Here is a 17,952-nt window from a genome sequence, read left to right as displayed (position 1 = left end):
TGGACGCGGGCGGGACGCGATCGCAACCTTCCGCAGGTCCGAGGGCGGCAGCCGGGCTGGCCGGAGCCTAGTGGGGGCGCCCCGGGGCCCGAGGGCTGACACCCGTGGGTGCAGAATCCCGGGGGACGATCCAGATGCGCGCCCGAGCCCAGAGCGGCGACCCCGGGGCCCAAGGCTGACCCCGGTGCGCACAGGAACCCAGGGGGTCGACTCCGGTGCGCACTCCGCGTGCGACGCCCCTGCCCCCCCCCCGCGCTCTCTCTGGAGGCCCCAGGCGCCCCATCCTCAGGAAGCCCAAGTCCTCCCGCGTCCCGCACTGCGGAGCCTTGGAGTCGGGGTCAGAGGGGGCCTCAGCTGGTCGCGTCCACGCTCGCTGTGGCCAACGGAGCGGACCAGGGTGAGGACGGCGGGGCGAGTCAGAGAGGACCACGCCGTTCCCGCGCTGCCCACTGCGCTCTCCGCGGCGCCACGGCCCCCAGGAATCTAGGGGAAACCCCTCCCCCCTGCCAAGGTCTCCCTCTAGGCCCGAGGGAGTGAGTCTTGGTGTGGACCCCGCAGGACCGTGGCCCCATCCCGCTTCCTCCCGTGCAGTCTGCCCAAGGCCCCAGGGGTTCGGGTTCTCGGTTAAGGGGCGACACTGGCACGCGTGAGCTGCGCAGCGAGAAGCTTCGGGGAGGCGGGGACTGTTCTGACCCGACGCCGCTGTCCCCAAGCTTCCTCCGGCGCCCGGAGTTGGGGGCCTCTGGGGCCTCGTCCTGGCAGGCCCGGCCTCCGCGGGACTGGGAGACCTGGTACAGCAAAAGCGAGACTTCAACGGGGGTCTTACAAAACCAGGGTCTGGTAGGCAGGTACACCTGGAGCAGTCGAGGCAAACGTCTTATCCTCCCAGCACTCCGGGCTCCTCGGCTGGCTGCGTACTGCGAGGTGTGCCATCCTTCCTCACCCTCGCGGGATAGGATTCCCGCCCCCTGCGGGGCTTCGTTTCCCTTTCTTTACAATACTTAGTTGCCCTTTGTCCGTTGATCTCCCCCAGCCTTCTCTTTCCTGTGTGCCTGGGGACTCGGCGGGTGTCAGCAGGTCCTGGAGCGCGCAATCTCCTGGGCATTTCTCCCCAATGTCCAACGTTCTGCCTTAAAAACGGACCACAAGCACTTTTATTTCTTACAAGTGCCTTGCAAGTAATTTCGCAAGGACACGGAAAATCCTGTTTTATTTTCTTGATTTTCAAAAGAAATACTTTATAGGCAAACATTGGAGTCCCCGCGCTTCGCCGGGGCCCCTGACGTTCGGGAGACCCGTGGTCTGACTCTGCAGGTGGGGGGGGGATGGGGACCCTTGTCCACCTGGCTGGGCGGCCACGGTCGCATTACTGTGGCTGCCGAACGCGCTGTGGGCAGGGCCGGCTGGTGAGACCCGCGCCGCGCCGCGAACCCACCTCAGCGGGCTACAGCCCGGCTCGCCCGCGGTGTGTTACAGAGACGCACACCACGCCGGAGGCTGGAGTGGGCTGGGGACGGAAAAAGGCTCATCGTACTGCCTGCTCGAGGCGCGCACAGACCCCACGTCTTTGGGGGTGTTGGTTACACCCCTGGGGAGCTTGGGGAGGGGGCAGGCGCTGGGAAGCGCTCGACTGTCAGAACGCAGTGTTCCAGGCTGCAAAGGCGCTGACAGGGCCCGCGGATTCCACGAAGGGCGTCGTGCGCACGCGAGTGGCAAGGCCCGTCCCGCGAAGACCTGGTGTCTGGAATGGATTCGACATCCAAGAGGGAACCTGAAGTTCGAAAGCCAAGCCCCCGCGCAGGTGCTCGGTCCCAGGTCCCGCAAGCGCCAAGATCCCAAGCGGGAATCCGGCCGCGAGAATCCGGCCCCAGGCGCCGACCTGACTCGGTCCTTCTTCAAGCACCTTGGAGTCCAGATTCGCTCGAGGAATGAACAGGCGGGAGCGGGTGATGCTCTGGTTCGCGGCGCTGGCTCAGCGTCAAATTCGTTCCATACCTGTTCCGAGAAACTCTGGAGGAAGAGATGACCCCCTCCCCCCAGGAATAAACAAAAGCTGGGTGTCCTGGCTCACACCTGTAATCCTAACTACGGAGGAGGCTTAGATCTTAGGGTCGTGGTTTCAAATCAGCCCAGACAGGAAAGTGTACGAGACTATTATTTCCAAATAACTCCCAAGTAAAGACAGAAGTGGAGCTATGGCTCGAGTAGTAGATCGCCAGCTTCGAAGAAAAAGCCAGAGGACAAGCCCAGGCCCTGGGTTCAAGCCCCAGCACACACACGCGCGCGCGCACACACGCACAGAGAACCCAAGCAAAGCAAATGTTATGCATCACATATAACATGATACGTGTAGACACTATATTAAATATATGTGATGACCTACGTGCGCGTAAATATTTACACACGTGTGTGTGTATGCACACATAACCACGTTGATTACGCACACATAACCAAATTTAACCAGTTCCCTGTTTAATTTGAATTTCAGGTAAGCGAGACCTATTTCAGTCTGAGTTACGTCCCAGGTCACTAAAAGTAGTCACTGTTTATCTGAAATTCAAATTTAGCCGTCGCCTCCCGCATCCAGTCTGCCGCCCCAGCTGGGGGGGCTGGGGGGGGGGCGCGGGAGGCCGGGAGGCGGGCCCGTCCCGCCCGGGGCGGGGCTCAGGAATGCGTCCCCCCCCCCCGCCCGCGGCCTCCAGTCAACGCCCTAAGCGCGGCGCGGACTCCCGGCCCCACAATGCAGCGCGGCCGCCCTGCGCGCCCATTGGCTGCGGCTGGCTTCCGCCGCCTCACTTCCGGGGCCGCGGCCGGCGGCGGTCGGAGCCCGCGCGGCGGCAACCATGAACTTCTCGGAGGTGTTCAAGCTCTCCAGCCTGCTGTGCAGGTTCTCCCCGAACGGCAAGTACCTGGTGAGCGGCGGCGGCGGCCCCCGGCGCGGACCCGCGGCGCCGGGAGCCGGGCGGGCGGCTGAACGGAGGCGCCGGGCTGCAGAGCTCCGCGGAGCGCGGGGAGGGCGGGAGCGGAGCCCGGGGCCGGGGGCGGGCGGGCGGGCGGGCGGGCGGGGCCGGCGGGGACCCCGGCAGGCGCAGGTGCCTGAGTCCGGGGCTGAATCCCGGAGCAGGTGTCGGGGGCCGGAGCGGGACCTGGGCTTGCAGACCTGGGCAGATGCCCTTAGAAGGTGCAGACTCGGCCGGTCCCAGGGCCGGAGGGGGGCCCGAGCGGTGCCCTGGGCAGGGGTGAGACCCGGGCAAGGGCAGATCGCCTAGGTAGGCGTCAAGGGCCCCGGGGCCGGAGGGGAAGCTAGGCAGCGTCCAGCTTCCTTGCACAGGCGAGTGAGGTCAGAGCAGTCCAGGGGGATGAGGAGGTGCTGCTTGCTTGTAACTGGAGGGTGTGAGCGTGCCAGCCCACTGTTACTTTGTCACAAAGGCACATGTATCATTTCCCTTGCTGCAGACTGATTCCCGGTGGGCTGCTTCCCTACCCTGTGTCCTCAGCACACCGGAATAAAGGATTAAATAACCAGCAAGGCGAAGAAGAGTTTGTCAAGACTATAGTTTTTTTTTTTAAGCTGCTCCTTCCAGGAGTGACAGGAAAGTGTTTAAATCACTGAGCAGTAACTCTGTTTCAAGAAATACCAATGTGATCAATGGTGTCGTTTGCAGGGGGAGGAGGAAGGGGGTGGGTATGTGACCCTGGAAAGCCATTAAGCAGAAGAAAAGCCTCACAAAAAAAGTATGCTTTGAAGCCAGGCGTTGGGGGGTAAGCCTATCTACTCAGGAGGCTGAGATCTGGGGATATTGGTTCAGAGCCAGCTTGGGTGGACAAATCTAGTTACCCAGCAAAAAGCTCAAAAGAGTTCAAGTCCCAATACCACAGGGGAAACGTGCTTTAGTTTATCTATCCACTGTTTTCTGTTAACCGGTCACAGCTTTTTTTTTTTTTTTCTTTTGTCCAGTTTGAGCTTTTGTTGTCATTCCTGTTACCTTTGCCCAGGTCTTTGAGATCTCAACTCTCAAGTTTCATGTTTACTTTCTTTATAGAAAGTTATTCTAAATGGCATACAATAGCATTCAGCTACAAAAGTAGAAAATTAACCTAAATGGCACCCTCAAGAATTACCATGTTTTTCAAGGTGCCCCTCCACAACTGTTTATAAAAGTTTCAGCAAATAAGAGGGTTTTTTTTTTTTTAACTTGTGTGTCTAATTTTGGTGCTTTGGGGCTTGTACTCTTTCAACATTTTGGCACTCTGGTTATAATCTCTTACTGGAATTGTATGTGTGTGTGCCCACATGCACGCTGGTCCTGAGGTTTAAACTCAGATCCTGGGCATTGTCCCTGAGTTTTTGTGCTCAGGGCTGGTACTCTACCACTGCCACAGCTCCACTTCTGGAATTTTTGGTGGTTAATTGGAGATGAGTCTCCTAGACTTCCCTGCCTAGGCTGGCTTCAACCCACAGTCCTCAGATCTCAGTCTCCTGAATATCTAAGATTACAGGCATGAGCACCAGTACCAGGCTTATTTATTTTATGATGATTGTTTCACTTGTATAAATTTATAGAGTACATGTGATAATTGAATACAAGTATGCGCGGCGTGATGATCAAATCGGTAGTAGTCTAAAACTTAGTTTGCAGGTTCCAGCGTTATCTTTGTGTCACTTATCTTGTTTGGGGGAGTGTGTGGTGGTTGATAAACACAAAGCTAAGTAGACATTAAGTGTCTGAGACAGGGAAGGAGCCGGTCTCTGAGTACAGATCAGTGCTGGCGTTCTGGGAGCTCCCCACAGATAGCCTTGCTTTCTTCTCTTCTCCTAGGCTTCCTGTGTCCAATACCGGTTAGTGGTCCGGGAGGTGAGCACTCTTCAGATCCTGCAGCTGTACACCTGCTTGGACCAGGTTCAGCACATAGAGTGGTCAGCAGACTCCCTCTTCATCTTGTGTGCCATGTACAAGCGTGGAGTCGTCCAGGTGCGTGTGCTGTGTGCAAGCAGAGTGTCGTCCAGGGATGTGCTGTGTGCAAGCAGGGCGTGGTCCAGGGATGTGCTGTGTGCAAGCAGGGCGTGGTCCAGGGATGTGCTGTGTGCAAGCAGGGCGTGGTCCAGGGGTGTGCCTTGTACATGTGGGCAATTAGCCACGTATGTGCCGTGTGCAAGTGGAGGGTTGTCCAGGGGTGTGTGTGTGTGTGTGTGTGTGTACTATGTACAAGTGAGGAATTGTCCAGATGTGTGCTGTGTACAAGTGGGGAGTCATCTAGATGTGTGCTGTGTACAAGGGGGGGGTCATCCAGGTGTGTGCAAGAGTGTGTGTGCCATGTAAAGTAAGGTTTATGCAGGTGTGTTTGCCATGTACAGTGGGCTCTTGCAGGTGTGTGTACTGTGTACAATGGGCTCTTGCAGGTGTGTACTGTGTACAATGGGCTCATGCAGGTGTGTGCTGTGTATAATGAACTCTTGCAGGTGTGTGTTGTGTACAGTGGGCTCTTGCAGGTGTGTGCTGTGTCAGTGGGCTCATGCAGGTGTGTGTGCTCTGTACAGTGTTGGTCATGGAGGAGTGTGTGTGCTGTGTACAATGGGCTCATGCAGTTGTGGCATGCACAGATAGAGACTCTGCAAGTATGTAATACAGGCCATATTTTCAGAGGCTCATACAGGTACTCTGGTGAGGATAGTGTTCATATTTAAGAAGGACTGATTTTCCTGTGTGCCATTTTGTTTTGGAAAAAATGTACTATTCAGTTCCAATTGGTGTCTTTTAAAGCTACAGTGTTCTAATAGTTGAATTGAAATACTTGTAAAATGAGAAGTCTTAGTTTGCAAGCAAATGCAAACACAAGTGTTTACAAAACGCAGAGCTGCACCTTGGACTTGTATGTTTTAGGAAGTACTACCAAAGTACACCCAAAGCCTAACTGGCTGTGATCTGGGCTGGAGGCAGTACACTGCTCTGAAGGAAATTTCCGCAGAAGGAAGCGGCCAAGCAGTGTCGCTGCTGCAGTGGATCTGGCCCCAGCCTTTCGGCTAGAATTTCACAGTAGTTCTCCTTTTACTGTTTGTTGTTGTTGTTGTTTTGCTTTTAGTGTTTTTGCCAGTCCTGGGGCTTGAACTCAGGGCCTGGGCACTGTCCCTGAGCTGCTTCTACTCAGGGCTAATGCTCTACCACTTGAGCCACAGCGCCACTTCCGGCTTTTTCTGTTTATGTTGTGCTGAGGAATCCAACCCAGGGCTTCATGCATGCTAGGCAAGCACTCTACCACTGAGCCGCATTCCCAGCCCCTCATTTGATCCATTTTGAAGCTACCCTCCCCTTCCCCCTGGGTGGAGAGAGGTGGTCAGTGTCAACCGTGCTTTCCCTCTCGTGAATCTAGGTGTGGTCTCTGGAGCAGCCGGAATGGCACTGCAAAATTGACGAGGGCTCCGCAGGACTTGTGGCTTCCTGTTGGAGCCCAGACGGACGCCACATTCTGAATACAACCGAGTTCCACGTGAGTGAGTCTCCACCCACCCCCTCATCCCCCACCCCGCCCTTTCCTCCCCCCTGGGTCCTGTTGGCATGCAGCACTTGGTGTGTGGCAGCCCTTTGCCGCCCTCAGCAGTGTTCTGAACCCTCCTACTCCCCCCCCACCCCACCGGCCCTTGTCCTGTTGGGAGCTGTCCTCAGTGGAGTGTGGCCCGGGGAGCACTGTCCTTCCAGTAGTTCACAGGAACTGATAGAGGTGGCCAATATGTATATTTAGGTTTTGTATATTTAGTTTTATGTATATTTAGCATACATATATTTAGTTTTTGTTTATTTTCTGCCAAGTGCATGCTCAATTCCTCCTCTTCCTTCCCCGGCAGCTGCGGATCACGGTCTGGTCCCTGTGCACCAAGTCTGTGTCGTACATCAAGTACCCCAAAGCTTGTCAGCAGGGTGAGTCGTCCGAGCCACTCAGATGCACAGCTTTGCCGTGGTTCTGGGACCTTCCACCCTTTTGACATGGAGAGCTTCAAAGTAGCTCCAACAGCATGCTACACGTGCATCCACAGCCCCTCAGCCCTGGGTGACCTCTCGTGAGACTCCTGGACATGCTAAGTCTGTACCTGGCCTCTGAAAGACAGAGGCCCCACATTCACCATGGAAGATGCTTGGCTCTCGCAGAGCTGGGGTCAGCTGTCGGATCAAACTCAAGCTCCTCGCAGAGGGCTGGGTGATGGGGTCACTGGGCCCGGGGCCTCTGGGAGGAAGGCTTGGCTGGCCAAGCACACCTGGTGATATGCTGGAATGCACACCCCATCCTAGCTGATGTGCTCAGATCCCAGAGGCTGCGGGGACGGTGGTTTGTTCTTTGGCGGTGGCGTTGGGCTGCTAGCATCTCTCAGAGGGGACAGGCATTTCCTTAGTGGAACGAGTAGTTATTTTTGAAGCATGGAACTTGGCCTGGGGCTTTTTAAGCTAATGCAGAAGTGGGAAAAAAAAATTTATGGTTTGGCCAAAGTTTTTTCTGAGCATTTATCTTTAATTTTTAGTTTTTCTTGGCTAGGTGCCAGTGGCTCAAGCCTATAACCCTAGCTACTCAGGAGGCTGAGATCTAAGGATTATGTTTCAAATCCAGCCCAGGCAGGAAACTCCATGAGACTCTTATCTCCAGTCAACCACCAAAAAGCTAGAAGTGGCACTGTGGCTCCAGTGTTAAGAGTGCTAGCCTTGAGCACAAAAACTCAGGGACAGCACCCAGGCCCTGAGATTAAGCACTAGGGGTGGCACACACACACAGAGCCACACAAAATTAGTTCTCCCAAATAATAAAATGTGAAAGCAAAAATAATACAGTAAAAAGTTGACTTTTGTCTTTGAGACAAGGTCTCACTGGGTTGCCCAGCCTGGCCTTGAACCCAGAGCTCTCCTGCCTCAGGCTCCTGAGTGCCAGGATTCAGGTGTGCCCACCATGCCCAGCTTACAAGCTGACTTCCTCTATCCGAAGATATCTTTGGGTTTCCTACAATTTTATTTTAAATAGAAGTTGGTAATTCACAAGGCGCTATATTCTTTCCGGAAGATTTCTGAGACTCATGAGGGATCAGCTCATTTGATATGATTCAGAAACTCTGTGCGGAGTGTGTGTGTGTGCATGCACGTGTGCGTGCGCACCAGTCTCCTGCCCTTCGATGAGCCCTGTGGCCAGACGTTGTACTGCAGGCTGCATTCGTGGGTCTTCCTTTTCTTGACCTCTGCTTTGTTTTTCTTGTCCTTCCTTAGCAGTTACTGCTGTACTTTCTCTTGTTCGACCCTTTTTGCTTCCTTTTTTTTGGCAGGAATAAGTTTTACCAGGGATGGCCGGTACCTGGCGCTGGCCGAGCGGCGAGACTGCAGGGACTATGTGAGCGTGTTTGTATGCAATGACTGGCAGCTCCTCCGGGTAAGGCTGCAGGGGCGGGGGGCAGGGAGCAGGTGCCTCGGGACTCCAGGCGTGTGTGTGCAGCACAGAACCATAGGGCTTCCTGTCAGGGATGTGACTGACCGCCGTGCCCCCCCTCCCACAGCCATCAGTGCACCGCATTCACAAATAGGCACCGCACCAGGAGGAACACGGTTGAGCTTCACCCCTACTGAAGCTAGGTCTCTACACGTTGGGGGCTGCAGCACAGACTACGCTGCTCTGCAAGTGCGTGTGTCTGCAGATGGCAGAACCTGAGTACGATGCAATAATTAGAGACATGTGGGGAGGGAGGGAGGGAAGGACCAGTGTCGGAACAGGGTTTAGGCAGCAGTGGTCTCTGAGGAGTGAGGCTCACTGGGCAGAGCAGGTGGGGATGCTTGGGATGTGCAGGGACACACAGTGCACCTTGTCGGGTGGGCGCCAGGAGGCAGAGCCCAGGCTGGCCCTGCCAGTGATGCCTGCGCAGGGTGCAGGCCTGGGACACAGTTCCCGGGAAGGATGCAGACATTTCTGTGTGTAAAAATTAAATGTAGAACATTAGAAACGTCCGTTGTAACCTAAGGCAGGGCAGGGTCGGAGTCCTCAAGGGGTCTCCCTGTCTTCCCTTGGCAGCACTTCAACACCGACACCCAGGATCTCGTGGGGATCGAGTGGGCGCCGAACGGCTGTGTGCTGGCGGTGTGGGACTCCTGCCTGGAGGTATGCAGTGGGGCGTGTTCTCGCCCGAGAGCTTCCGTCTGCGTTTATCTGACGCTCTTGACAGCAGCGGGAGGGCAGACACCGCCTCACTTCCGGGGTGACAGGGCGCTGCCTCCCCTCCCGGCTCGTTCCAGTCTGCACCTCTCCACACTGGAGGCCCAGCCCTGGTCCTCCGCGTCACCCCGGCTGGCAGCGGGGTCTCGCTGCAGCAGACCCTCGGCGGTGCCGTGCTCCAGGCGCATGTGACGTGTGTCTGCATGTCTCCCCCCCCCCCCCGCAGTACAAGGTTCTGTTGTACTCCTTGGACGGCCGGCTGCTGTCTTCATACTGTGCCTACGAATGGTCCCTGGGCATCAAGTCTGTGGCCTGGAGCCCCAGCAGCCAATTCCTGGCAGTGGGCAGCTACGATGGGAAGGTGAGAGAGCGCGCGCAAGGCACAGACCACCTCCGGGGGGCCTGGTGGTGGCACAGGCACACAACGTCCGTGGTTCCTTCCCCAGGTGCGCCTCCTTAATCATGTCACGTGGAAGGTGATCACTGAGTTTGCCCATCCTGCTGCCCTCAGCGACCCCAAGATAGTGAGTCTGCCCTGCAGGTCTGCTCAGGCACGGGGGGTTGGGGCAGCCGCTGCCCCTTCACTTCGTGGGTGGTTGCCCCTGACACTTCCTGTCACCAGGCTCCCCTAGCCCCTACAGGCCCGTACTCTCCCTGCCTACCCCAGCCGCATGTCTCCTTGGTTTGCCCTGTTGCAGATCCCTGCTTTCTACAGAGGGGCCAGGGCCCTGCCAGAAAATTCTATATATATGTTGTGTCAGCCTCTACTCTGGGTTTCAGGCAGAAAAGAGCAGACAGACTGCTGCCTCTGCTGAGTGGGGACAGACAGGGAAGCAGGGCTGGAAGGCTGCAGTGGGAGCAGCCTGGGGCCCGTGGCAGAGAGGAAGCCCCACCTGGTGTCTGTCCAGCAGTGTTAGCGTGCCCCACCTGCTGACGAGACAGCAGGGAACAAAGACAGATGCTGCCTCCCTCTCAGAGTCCACCTGTCCAGAGGTAGCCCAGACCAGGACGGTGAGCAGCGGGGGCTGTGGGCCAAGGTGGGGAGCTGCCAGGACCTCCCCAGAGCTGCCCTTGAGCACCACATGGGAGGAGGGGGAGGAGGAGGTGCGGGGGGTGTGAAGTACCAGGAAGGCGGGTCTGAGGCAGAGTCTGGAGGAGCACAGCATGACTGTCTGAACACCGAGCATCGCGCATCTGTGTGCAGGGGCCCCGCTCGTGAAAGAGCCGACCCGACCTGGGGAGGTGCCGGGCTGAGCAGGGGCCACGTTGCTGCCCCTTCCTCCTAGTGAGGGTAGATCCTGCTACCATGCCAGGCCTGGGTGCCAGGCACCCTCCGGCCAGCCCACACATCCTCTGGCTTCTCAGTCCCTGGGTGCCAGGCACCCTCTGGCCAGCCCCACATCCTCTGGCCTCTCAGTCCGTTACAAACCTGTTGGTGGCCTCCTTGTGTCTCTCAGGTTGTGTATAAGGAAGCCAAGAAGAGCCCACAGCCAGGGCTGGACCACTTGGCCTTCCCACCGTCCCTCCCAGTGGCCAATCACCTGTCAGCTGCAGAGAGCAAGTGTGAGCAACCCACCCACGACTCTCCTCTTCCTGGGTGGGAGGAAGTTTGCTTGTTTTCTGCACGTATATGTGGCATATATGGTTCCTCTTTCCAGGTGCATTTTAGATCTGTTGTTTTCTGTACTAGAGATTGAGCCCAGGACCTGGTTTGTTCTTGCTGGCAGGCGCTATACCCGAGCCCTGCCCAGCTGTTTTGTTTTTGAGGGTCCTGTAGCTTTTTCCAGTGTGGCCTGGCCCTGCTGTCCTCCCTCCGCTCTTGAGCAGCTGGGTGCTGGGTGTCTGGTGTTCAGCCTCTGCCGCCCCCGCCCCGTCTCCAGGGGCTCGAGGGGGACTCGCTCAGAACACCCAGACACTGCTTATTGACTGAAAGCCCTGGAAATCCATTCGAGACAGCTGGTTCTCTGAGGCCAAGGTTTATATGGAAATTAACCCCCCCGAGTCTGGAGGGTGACTGGGCAGGGGCTGGACACCGGTGGCCTGGGGCCCATGCTTGAGCCCCTCTCTCTGCAGGGAGGGTACAATGAAAGCACCTGCCTACGCAGAGGAGGGGGGAGGAAGGGCTTTCTCATGGGCCTGTGGTAACCTGACCACCTCCTGCCGCCGCCACGAAGCCCTTCCTATAGCTGGAAGCGGGGAAGCCAGGAGGCTGAGTGGGGCCCAGCTAGACCGGAGCTGAGCGGCGGGGCGGGCGGGGGAGGCTGAGGGGCCCAGCTAGACCGGGAGCTGAGCGGCGGGGCGGGCGGGGACGTGCCCTCATCTGGGTAGCCAAGGCCATGGCTGGGGCAGTGGGCAGGGAGCTGCTGGCTGGCCACCGCTGTCCCATCTCTGCTGCAGGCCCTGCGTGTGGTGGCGCCCTTGCACCCCAGGGCACGTGGGCAGGCCTCCTACCGGCTGGGGCGCCTTCTGGTGGAGCCCGTCAGAGGTCGGCTCCCTGACTAGAAATGGGAGCTCCGTCCTCTCCTGCAGCCTCAGTCCTCCCTCCCTCCTGTGTTCCAGATGAGATTGCTTCGATGCCAGTGTCCTTGCAGACCCTTAAGCCCGTGGCCGACAGGGCCAACCCCAGGATGGGCGTAGGGATGCTGGCTTTCAGCCCTGACAGCTGCTTCCTGGCAACGAGGAATGGTCAGTGTGTGCTCACAGTCTGTCCGCATCACCATAGAAACAGCCAGCAACGATGAGGGCGCCCTGTGTGGGTCTGCTGACATAGCGAATGTCCTGCCTAGCAGCTCTGCTGTCAGTTCAGGGCCCGGCCGTCCTGCTCACTCCCATTGGCTCCTCAGGGAAGAGCTAGGGTCCAGGGCGGGGCTTAGGCTGGCAGCCTTTGTTTGCTCTGCTCCACTGCTGGTCCCTTTGACTGTCACACCCCATGCCCCAGTGCCTCCCGCCACGCGGGACCCGCGGGACCCATGCCATTGCTTGCTCTCTTGCAGACAACATCCCCAACGCCGTCTGGGTGTGGGACATCCGGAAGCTGAGGTTGTTCGTGGTGCTGGAGCAGCTGTCCCCTGTGCGTGCCTTCCGGTGGGACCCGCAGCAGCCACGACTGGCCATCTGCACGGGGGGCAGCAAGGTGTACCTGTGGTCCCCTGCGGGCTGCCTGTCAGTGCAGGTGCCCGGGGAAGGTGAGCGTCTGGGGGTGGGGTGGGGACCGAGCCACCCGCGCAGTCAGGCAGCAGGGAGCCCAGCGCAGAAACCTGCTGCTGTCCACAGCAGCAGTACTGACAGCAGCAGTACTTGACAAGTCCCTGCTGCCTGAAGCTTTCCTGGCTGGAGGTGGCTCTGGGTCTACCTGGCTCACCCACAGGCTGCCCTCAGAGATCCTGGCCTCTTGCTCTTCTAATCTCTGTCTCTCCCCAGGTGACTTTCCAGTGCTCTCCCTGTGCTGGCATTTAAGTGGGGACTCCTTGGCCCTCCTCAGTAAGGACCACTTCTGCCTGTGTTTCCTGGAGACCAAGGAGGGGGTCAGCCCAGCCCTAGGACAAAGGGATGGCCACGCATAGGACCTGGGCAGACCCCAGGCAGAGCTTGTACACAACCTTGCACGAGGGCAGGCTGGGGAGCCCTCCAGCCAGACTCCGGGCTGCTGATGTGACTCTATTTTTCTGTAGCAAGATTTCTGTAAATATGTATAGTATACCGCTGTAATTTTCATTATTTAAAATAAACACTTTTCAGTTCCTAAGACTACTGACCCTTGCTCCCTTCTCAGGCACGCTGTGGCTTAGACTCAGGCAGACCCCGCCTGCTGAGCTCCTCCCAGAGCTGGAGACAGCGCCCCTCTGCTGTAGGTCCTCTTCCAGCCACCAGCCACCGAGCACTCAGGACAGAGGGTGGCTGCTCCCTGCAGTGCAGTCTGCTCTGGAGGAGGGGCCCAACTCCCTGAGGCACACCCCCGAGGGGCAGTGGGTCAGTTATGCAGGGAGTCCTGAGTTCCTGGGTCTTGCTCTGCAGGGACACCCCTGGCCTGTCCAGCCCAGCTCCGGGCAGCTCTATGAAGTGCCCACTAGGCAGCCAGGCCAGAGCTCCACACAGTGAATCAGGACTCGCGTCTGGACCTGTGCTCCCCACTTGCCTGCCTTTCCACAGAGGAGCGAGCAGGACAGGCTGCACCCCCCCCCCCCCAGAGCAAGCGGACAGGCCTGCAGAGCTGCACACATGCCGGTGTGCCATTTTAACAACAGCAACTTCAAAAAAGGAGCAACGTCTCTGTGGTTCTAAATGTCTTTACTACACAACCAAAGCACAGGCTGAGCCCATGTGCACCGTCTGCATGCCCCAGCCTGACAGCCTGAGGCCCACAGCACTGGGAATGAGGACACAGACAGCAGCAACTGAATTTACTAAGTGCTTCAAGTGATGGGGGAAGCTGTGGATGCAGCCTTGGACACCACCAGGGAACGATGCAGAGGCTGCAGGAACAGGGTGTGTGTGGGAGGGGGACACATCCAGGAGGATTTCATGTGGCCTTTTATGAAAGTGCATCTTTAATAAGCAAACCTCCCAGCCCCCTTTAAACATGAATAGAACACAAACTTAGGATACATCTAGCTGTCAAAATTGTGTGCAAATAACGATCAATGGCGACTCCCTCAAGTTATAAATTGTGTTAAGGACTAACCTTTTATGCCTCGACAAGGTAACAATTATTCACACAATCTGGATTGATTCTAGAAAGAGAATGACTTTAAGCTGAACGTATTTACAAGACCTGCTGTTCACTAGGAGCTAAGCAGGCCTAGGCTGCATCTTGCTCGTGACCAGTCTGCTGACTGCTTTCGTATTGAGCTTAAAAAGTGGACTGGATCTCAGATACAAAGCTTAACGCCAAGTGTAAACATCTGTGCAGTCGTGCAGGCACCAAGACCAGGACCCTGCCACCGCACGGGTGGGGGCGGGGGTGGACGGCTACAAGCCACACTGGGCATGCTGGAGGGGCGGGGCTACCAAGAGTCTGGGACACGTGGAATCGGACTCAGGAACACCAGGGGCACGGCAGCTCATCTTTATACTTTTGTAAGCTCACATCAGCCGGCATCCGACATCTGACTAAATACATAGAATCCACTTGACTATTCTAACTGTGCTCTGACCCCTACACGACACCCCACCCCTGTGGCCCACGCCCCAGCCCACCGCCAGCCTCGGGGTGTGACCACCGTGTGACGCTCAGAAGCCTATTTTGCCTCTGGTCATGGAGTAACCCAGTTTGGCCTCATTGTTGATGAAGGACATCAGCCCCACATAGGTCTCAATGAAGAGTGGGCACTCCAGGACCAACACGCTGTTACCTTGTCCTGGCAAAGGACTTTCTTTCTGGGCTTTTTTGACAGCCTGGATCAACAAAGCCTTGAAGCTTTCCAGCTTTAAAGAGAGACAGAGGAAAAAAAATTACAATATAGCTTTAACTTTTAGGCAACACCAGAATCATCCATTACATGGAAAAAGTAGCATTTTGAGAATTTAAGCCCCTCTAAACTCCATAGTCACATGTGACATCCTGACGGGGGGGAGGGTCTAAGGAATGCATCACAGACAACCCATCCCCTGCACACACAAAGGGTGGGCAGGCAGAAGCAAGATGGCACAGGGCAACTACAGGGTGTGAAACCCGGGAGACAGCGCAGCGCCACCTGCCTAGCACCTCAGACGGGCACTAAAAAGGAGTATACTCTAAATAATCTTAAAGTGTGTAATAAACATATAAATCAGTATGGTCATACTGTTACCAGTATATTTCCTATATGTAACTGCACTGCTATGAGGACCTTTTGTTTTTGTGCAGAGCTGGGGCTTGAACCTGGAGTCTTAACATTTGCTGTACAAAATTTACAGTGAGGTTTGTTCGGCCAGCATCGTCACCAACAATCAAGGAATGTGTGGCCATGTGACCTGAGACAAGCCTGGCGTCACGAGGCGAGGGCCTCATGGTCTCTGCCCCCTCCCTTGCCGCTGTGGCCTCCCTGCTCTGACCGCATTGGTGCTGACTGGAGCGGCCATGGGCATACTGCACTTCCTGAGGGAGCAGCGTCGGCTGCAGCCCGGGGACCCCTCGCTGCTGCAGTCTTCACCGCGGTGCTCAGCGGGATGAGAGCAGCACAAACTTGCAGAGCCTTTACTAGCTCCTCATCCCCCACGATCAGGGGCAGCCCCCCCACCCAGGCTGCATACCACCTGACCCTCTTACAGCACAGCCCCTCATCAAAACGCAAGCCATGTCCTCCCTGTTAGCTGTGCTTCGTGCTCAGCAGCGTGCGGCACCGCGCTGGCTGGTGCTGGCTGACAGCGCGGGGGGTGCTGGCTGACAGCGCGGGGGGTGCTGGCTGACAGCGCTGGATGGTGCTGGCTGACAGCGCTGGATGGTGCTGGCTGACAGCGCGGGGGGCGCTGGCTGACAGCACGGGGGGTGCTGGCTGACAGCGCGGGGGGTGCTGGCTGACAGCGCGGGTCACTGCGGAGGGAGGGGCTGTGCGGCACCGCTGCCCTCCACTCACCTGGCACAGAGAGGCCGTCTTCTCATCCACCCCTGCCATCGGGTGCTCTATGAACGTGGCATAGGGCACGCTGGTGGACCAGGGGTTCCACCTGCTCATGAAAGAAGGGCGGCTCTGCTTGTCCCACTGGATGCGGATCCCAAAGCCTTCTCGCCTGAGGGAGCAGAGACGGCCGTCAACCGCGCACACAGCACGGGGGACAGGCAGAGCGTGGCTGCATGTCAGCGGCCACTACACCTCCAGGAACAACTGCTTTAAGAACTCCTTAGGTGTGACTAATTTTGTTCTCTTGGATACACTAAACTTCACTTTTATATGCCTATGAAATTGGAACTATATGGAGATTAGCGTGACCTCTGTGCAAGGATGACATGCAAATTCGTCAATCATTCCATAGTTTTAAAAAGACTCACAGCCAGGCATGAAGGGAAACACCTGTAATCCCACTTGGGAGGCCGAGACAGGAAGGAGGATCATGAGGTCAAGGACAGCCTGGACAGTACAGCAAGGCTTTGTATTCCCTCCTCCCGTAACCCCAAATGAATGGGAATATATTAATCTACCCAAGTGTTTTTGGTTTTTGGTGGTGGTGGTGGTGGTCATGGGGCTTGGGCACAATCCCTGAGCTTTTTTCTCAAGGCTAACAACTCTACCACTTTGAACCACAGCACCACTGCTGGTTTTCTGGTGGGCAACTGGAGATAAGAATCTGCACTTTGGGGCTGGGAAGGTGGCTCAGTGATAGAGTGCTTGCCTTGCATGCATGAGGCCCTGGGTTCCATTCCTCAGCACCACATAAGCAGAAAAAGCCAGAAATGGCGCTGTGACTCGAGTGCTAGAGCACTAGCCTTGAGCTGAAGAGCTGAGGGACAGTGCCCAGGCCCAGAGTTCAGGCCCCATGACTGGCCAAAACAAACAAAAAAAAGAATCTGCACTTTCCTCCTCAGCTGGCTTCAAACCACAATCCTTAGTTCTCAGTCTCTGGATTACAGGTGTGAGTAAGCCACTGGTGCCCGGCCGTCCCTGTAATGTCCTAATGAGTGTTGGCTAAAACTTTTCTAAAGGTGAAGTCTCCTGAATTCCCTGAATTCCAGTTATAGTTTGACGATGTGCTGATGTCTACACATTTCTCTTATTTCAGAAAACTCTCTTAAAGCATTGATCAGCTCCTGAAAATAAGTCATGAGATATTTTCAGATGTATCTAACTTTTGGCAATATCTATACATTAAAAAGTATCACCTTACTTTTTTTTCTTTTGAAAATCAACCAGTAAGGAATACAGCATGGCCATGTAATTTTCTCCTGGCTGGAGATAGAATATGCTTATGTGGGAAAGTTCCAAGTTTGCTTTTAACATATCAGCTCTGCTTCCATCTATCAAAGACCACATAAACCAATTTTACTGCAGGCCTAAGAGCTGAGGCTGTTTCCTGCCAGCACCCCTTTCACAGAGCCATCTGCTGCCCTCAAGTCACTAACCTCTATTTTAAGGGCCTTCCCATTACTCCTTGAAGCTGAGGGCAGACACAAGAGCACTGAGGAGGGCCTGAACGGTAAGGGGACTCTACCCTGACACCCGGGGACCTGGGCCCTCTGCATGTACTTACTTGTTGAGCGACTTCGGGGGAAACTGGAATTCCCCGTAGGAGATAGTGTCCACCGCACCCAGCGCCACCCTGACCACCTGCTGGCACTGAAGGCTGATGAAGTCGTATTTACAGATGAGCAGCGACTGGTCAGTGACCAGCACCAGCCTTTCCTTCTCGTTATTCCAGTGGTCCACCCTGGAGACCAAGACGAGTCAGATGGAGGCTATCGCAACGGCCCCCACCCTTCAGGACCATGGTCCGGCTGACTGGGGCCCACGATTCAGGGCAGGACGTAGAGGCCTTCCTGGGGGACCCAGGAAGGTGCCCCGGCCGCTCTGCCAGGCCGGCCGCTCTGCCAGGCCCGCCCCTCCACCCGAGCTCAAGCCAGCCCGCTTACTCGGTCAGCAGCCACACCCCCTGGATCTCGCCGTCCTCCACCGGCCGGACCACCGCACGGATCTCCTCCACCGCCTGCTCGATGGTGCCGGGCTGGGCAAGACCGAGCCAGAGATTACTCCACGCAGCCCGCCCCGGCCTTCCTTCCCCGGAGCCCTGGCCTCCGCCCTGGCCCGGCTTCCTCCCCGGGAGCCCCGGCCTCCGCCCCGGCCCGGCCTCGCCCCGGCCTGGCCTCCG

At 56.7% G+C, this 17,952-nt stretch overlaps 2 protein-coding genes across 2 annotated transcripts in view; one reads left to right on the top strand and one right to left on the bottom strand.

The window, feature by feature from the left end:
- Nucleotides 1–2,810: 2,810 nt before the first annotated feature.
- Nucleotides 2,811–12,913, top strand: Wrap73 (WD repeat containing, antisense to TP73). Its single transcript, XM_013034853.1, has 12 exons — nucleotides 2,811–2,912; nucleotides 4,821–4,973; nucleotides 6,370–6,486; nucleotides 6,842–6,914; nucleotides 8,297–8,400; nucleotides 9,034–9,120; nucleotides 9,401–9,535; nucleotides 9,621–9,698; nucleotides 10,632–10,737; nucleotides 11,734–11,859; nucleotides 12,168–12,359; nucleotides 12,595–12,913. The coding sequence occupies exons 1-12, from the start codon at nucleotides 2,844–2,846 to the stop codon at nucleotides 12,735–12,737; spliced, it is 1,383 nt and encodes a 460-aa protein (XP_012890307.1). The 5' UTR covers nucleotides 2,811–2,843; the 3' UTR covers nucleotides 12,738–12,913.
- Nucleotides 12,914–13,444: 531 nt separating this feature from the next.
- The window catches only part of Tprg1l (tumor protein p63 regulated 1-like), a 6,160-nt gene continuing 1,652 nt past the window's right edge, over nucleotides 13,445–17,952 (bottom strand). Inside the window, exons 3-6 of the mRNA XM_013031534.1 lie at nucleotides 17,717–17,942; nucleotides 17,338–17,514; nucleotides 15,729–15,882; nucleotides 13,445–14,598 (exon numbers count right to left, since the gene is read on the bottom strand). Coding sequence (XP_012886988.1) covers nucleotides 14,404–14,598; nucleotides 15,729–15,882; nucleotides 17,338–17,514; nucleotides 17,717–17,942 — 752 coding nt within the window. The 3' untranslated portion in view covers nucleotides 13,445–14,403. The remainder of the gene's footprint in view (nucleotides 14,599–15,728; nucleotides 15,883–17,337; nucleotides 17,515–17,716; nucleotides 17,943–17,952) is intronic.

Source organism: Dipodomys ordii, unplaced genomic scaffold (assembly GCF_000151885.1).
Source record: "Dipodomys ordii isolate 6190 unplaced genomic scaffold, Dord_2.0 Scaffold6, whole genome shotgun sequence".
Taxonomy (NCBI): Eukaryota; Metazoa; Chordata; class Mammalia; order Rodentia; family Heteromyidae; genus Dipodomys; species Dipodomys ordii.
The sequence above is the reverse complement of the archived record's forward strand: the minus strand, read 5'-3'. Positions and strand labels throughout refer to the sequence as shown.